The sequence below is a fragment of the Octopus bimaculoides genome, chromosome 19, assembly GCF_046866305.1.
Source record: "Octopus bimaculoides isolate indiv1 chromosome 19, ASM4686630v1, whole genome shotgun sequence".
Lineage (NCBI taxonomy): Eukaryota > Metazoa > Mollusca > Cephalopoda > Octopoda > Octopodidae > Octopus > Octopus bimaculoides.
Genome location: NC_142946.1, coordinates 10,145,600 through 10,150,599, shown reverse-complemented (window position 1 = coordinate 10,150,599; position 5,000 = coordinate 10,145,600). Strand labels below are relative to the sequence as shown.

General features: G+C 34.7%; 1 protein-coding gene across 11 annotated transcripts in view; it reads right to left on the bottom strand.

Annotated features, from left to right (window-relative positions):
- LOC149131760 (uncharacterized) overlaps nucleotides 1-5,000 on the bottom strand; it is a 1,392,655-nt gene that overhangs the window by 216,438 nt on the left and 1,171,217 nt on the right. Inside the window, exon 1 of one of the 11 annotated variants that reach the window (XM_089366573.1) lies at nucleotides 1,392-1,951. The exons of 8 other annotated variants lie outside the window; for them this stretch is intronic. Coding sequence is in view for 2 of the 3 variants with exons in the window: in XM_089366575.1 (XP_089222701.1) it covers nucleotides 1,964-2,142 (179 nt within the window). In the remaining variant the exon portion in view is untranslated. Of the gene's footprint in view, nucleotides 1-1,236; nucleotides 2,143-5,000 lie in introns of those variants that run through there. 2 more of the 11 variants (XM_089366575.1, XM_089366578.1) reach the window with 2 other exon arrangements.

Sequence of the window (5,000 nt, the reverse complement as noted above, 5' to 3'; positions counted from 1 at the left end):
TGTCAGAAAGGAGAACGGAAAAGACCAGAGAAAATATATATATAGGTGTGTGTGTGTGTGTGTGTGTGTGTGTGTATGTGTGTGTGTGTGTGTGGGTGTGTGTGTGTGTGTTTGTGTGTATAGTCTTGTTTGCATTGCTAAGATGATATTTTACAATTAATGGCTTATTATATTACGTCTCTATGTATCCCGTGTTCAAAATTCGCCCCTAGCTGTTTGTTGCTGCTTCGTTGAACGCATTATCCCATACTGCCGTATATCACATAATTGTCGGGAATAATCCGTGGATTACGGAAGATTATTCAGCTCACCTATAGTTTATTAGTCGTTGCCGTCCGCCATTATCTTTTGAACCTACATTATTAATCTGCTCACGTAGTGGGCATGATTAATTAATCACGCCATGTAATTAATCACCAGGTTATGACAGTCTGCCGTTCCGAATAATTTGCGCCAATGAATATTAAGGAAATAAAGGAAAATGAAAAGCAAAAACTAAGTGGGGGAATAAAATGACTTTTCGGTAGCATCCTATGTCATTTGATGTTGATGCTATAAGTATGTAGTCAACAGATAATCGCTATTTTTATTGTACTCACAACACGCTGCTAGATAAACCATTACAAACCACAAATAGCAAGAAGGTATATTAGATCTTTACTTCTTTTTCGAGTACATCAAATTTCGTTAAGCTATATTGCTTGGATCTGATTTAATTCCTTCTAACCTCTTCCCGTTTTTAAGTTACCCTGTTGCAGTTGTCTTAAAAAATATGGCGCTGACAATATTAATATTTCATTTCTATATTTTGCCTTTCCTTGCTCGTCCTTGCTCCATAAATTCTGCTGACCAAATGTTAAGACATGGTTGACATATTATTCTGGTTTATCACCCGATTCATCTGTGGGTGTAGCCAGATCGTAGTTGTCGATTTAATTTCATACACATGAATCCTTGCTCTTTAATAGGAAACATAGCACCTCATAGAAAAGCAAGCGTTTCTCTACATCAGGGAAGCTTCAGCAGGAGGCAAAAATGACGTTCGATAGTGTGCTCCGAGGAAATGAAATTCCATCAAATATTTCAGGGAGGGCTATTCATCAAAGTTTGCACGAAGCGTTAGATAATTTTTCTGTTCACGCACGCACATACACACAAACACACAAACACACACACACATTAACTCATCACATCCATGCACAAACTTTAAAAAATTAAAAAAAGTTTTTTTAAAAATATTCTTTAAAATGTTCGTTTATTTTATAAAAATTTTTAATTTTAGTTTTACTCATGAAGATTTTTAATGAATATTGCATCAAACTAAATATTAAGGAATGAAGAACAAGAATAAGAAAATAAAAGAAAAAAAGATATAAAATGGATTTAAATACTTCGAGAAAATTCCTAGCTGAAAACTGCTGAATGTTGCTTGAAGGCTGCAACAATATTTAAATACGATATGCTGGTGGTCATAGCGAAGGTGGTGCAGTTGGTTGTGATAGTGGAGATAATGCTGTCATTGGTGGTAGTGGTGGTGTGTTTTTTCTTTTCTTTTTTTAATATTTTGTCATGGTGGTGGTGGTGGTAGTGTGTTTTTTCTTTTCTTTTTTTAATATTTTGTCATGGTGGTGGTGGTGGTGGTGGCGGCAGTGCGGGAGCTGTTGAAATTGTTGGTAATATTGATGTTAAATTCTGGAAGTTGTTAGGAATAGGTCGGTGGTGCATCATAACACGGAGATTGTGTGTGCGTGTGTATGTGTGTATGTGTGTGTTTGTGTGTGTGTGTGTATGTGTGTGTGTGTGTGTGTGTGTGTGTGTGTGTGTGTACACTCGGGGGTAGTGTTGGTGACGTAACGACAAACCTATCAATGGTTGAAAATGGATGGCGGAGGTTAAAGAAAAAGTGAGGTATATGATGATGATGTTGAATATGATGGTGATAGATGGCGCTGATAGTAGTAGCTTAGATAGTGACATCACCAGGAGTTCTACTGGTGGTGGCAATGAAGCTGATGACTGCAGTGGTGTGTTTTCCAAAACTGTTCTGTAATTCTTGTTTATTTCTTGCTATAGATATTTCGTGATATTTCTGTAGCTGGTGACTGGTGTTAACGCGTTGAAAAGACACACAAGTATAATAATCTAAAGTAGAATAGACAAGAAGGAATGAGAAATCAAGAAAGAGAAATATTTATATATATGTGTGTGTGTGTGTGTGTGTGTGTGTGTGTGTGTGTGTGTGTGTGTGTGCGTGCGTGTATAAATAAATAAATATATACATATGTACATACATACACACACACGCATATATACATATATATATATATATATATATATATATATATATATATGTAGATACATATTTACATATACACACATATATATACATGAGTACATATACATATACGTATCTATTAATGTATCTACATATGTTTATAGATATACAAGCCGATATATTGATAGATACACAGATAGATAGATATATAGATAAATAGATAAATAGCCTGACACACAAACAGATATATATATATATATATATATATATATATATATATATATATATATATATATATATATATATATATATATATATATATATATACAGAGATAGAGAGAGAGGGGGATAGATAGATAGATATATAGATAGATAGATAGATAGATAGATAGATAGATACACATATACATACTCATACGTGCATGCATATATAAATACATACATACATACATACATACATACATACATACATACATACATACATAAGCTGAAGCAAATAAGTATAATGTCCGAGAGGAAAAATCTAGAGACGTTACGTTATACAAGAATAAGGACAGTAATGATGTAGATAACAACAGCGAATTTCAAATGTGAACAAATATGTGTATGCAGGATGAAGATCTGATGAGCAAGCCTCTATGCTATGTATATGCGTACGTATATGATTAAATATGTGTGTTCGAATAGATAAATAATTGGTAAAAGTCAAAATACTGATGACATTTCCATCACTTTTTAGATAGTGAATAATTCATCGAGTTGTCAGTAAGACAGTGTTAAATGAAAACTTTTTTCTTTAATCGATGTTCCGCATGCTATAAAGTATGTTGTGTATATCTGTACTTGTGTTCAAAAGTGTGCCCGTATAAGGTGTGATGTTGTATGTGCGTGTACGTGTGTGTGTATGGTTTTTTTTGTGTTCGTTATGTGTATTATCTGTTGTAATTCCTTATCGCAGCATATGTGTGTACGTGTTTTGCGTTCGTGAATAATGTAACTATTCATATATATGTCGATGTATCTCTCTCTCTCTCTCTCTCTATATATATATATATATATATATATATATATATATATATACTCACACACACATTACACGTATATTCATGCACACACACACACACATAAGCCAGGTAATTTATGTGTGTGTGTCTGTGCTTGAGTGTTTGCGTGCGTGTCTATATTTGTTTGTGTGTGTATGCGTGCTTGCGCGCGCGCGCGCGCGTGTGTGTAGCTCTTACATGCAGACGTAGTGCTATGTGACACATAGAATGCCTTGGGCATTTTAGACACCGCGAAACCCATTGCATTCCGGGTCTGACCATATTAAATTCCTCCGACAATTGTGCAAGAAAAAATTAAAATGGAAGAATTTCGGAAAGAGAGGAATCGAACCTAAGAAAATTAAATGACCAGGAAAACTGACGAATGGAGTCTCATTTCATGAGGACAATGCTGCAGCACAAAAGTCCTTGGTTCCAATGGTTCCAATGGTTGCTGAGCTTAACTGTAGCTTTGAACTGGTTATTCGACCTACTTATTCTCTTAATTTGTTCATATCTGACTATCAACTGTTCCCCAACATGTAAAAAGTACCTGGCTGGGAACCAGTGTTGCAGTGATGATGACGTCATATCTGCTATTGATAACTGTTTTTACCAATATGGTGAAAGTTTCTTCACCACTGGGGTTCAAGCACTGCAATACCGATGGAAGAAGTGTGTGGACTGCAAGGGGGACTATATTTAAAAAGGAAACCTTATTGGTCATATTTCATATGAATATCTCGGCCAGCCTATAAACTTTTCAGCTGACCCTCGTAATCAAGAAAGTAAAACGAAAGAAGTTATTTGGAACTAACTCAGGAATGAATATAAATGTAACGATAAAAATATCTCGAATTATATAGAAAAAGAAAAACAGAGAGCTTTATAAATCTATAATGAAGTAATAAACAGAGCAAGCAATTTTGTAATTTTTTTTAATAGGCTATGATACAACAACATAATTCTTGATATTTCGACTCCATTCTTTATACGTAGGTATAAATCGTAACAATTCACTGATCTGATAGATAAAGCACAATATTTTGTTTAAGCTTCCTCTTTGCCATCCAATTACGAAGGCATAACAACATTTGTAAAATGCTACTGCGAATTATAGAAACATATGCTTGTGTCTTGTGATGTATGACATGATTCCGTTTCCAAGCTGAGAATTGGTTTTCAAAGGATCCCGATATTTTGGCTGCTATTTATTACTTTTGGTGTCACTAGTCATGTTTCATCGGCTTTGCTTAATATGAGATATCTCGATAACTATTAAGTCTTTCTAGTTGCCATCCACTGATGAAGTCACCACATGTTTTTGTTCGCAGTAGATCTACTCAATATTTCTATCTTTATTTAATTACCCGCTTCTCTTTGGTGTTCAATATAACAGGTATTGATTGGTCCATGTCGCTGTTTCCTTTGAATTAGTTTCTCTTAGTTTCTTTTTCTCTACATTCTGCAAGCTACCCTTCACGAAGAATGTGCAAAACTCCTTGAGTATACGGTTCCTTGCTCATACCTGTTAGGAAGCGAAAAGGAACAATGCTATCGCCTGCTGAAGTACAACAGAGGGCAAAAAGAATCCGTACATACGAATGACATATCAAATTGTGCTTTCTCCATCGACTTTTAAATTCAAGAGCAAAGTTATTTATTTCTTCAAATTAGTTGAA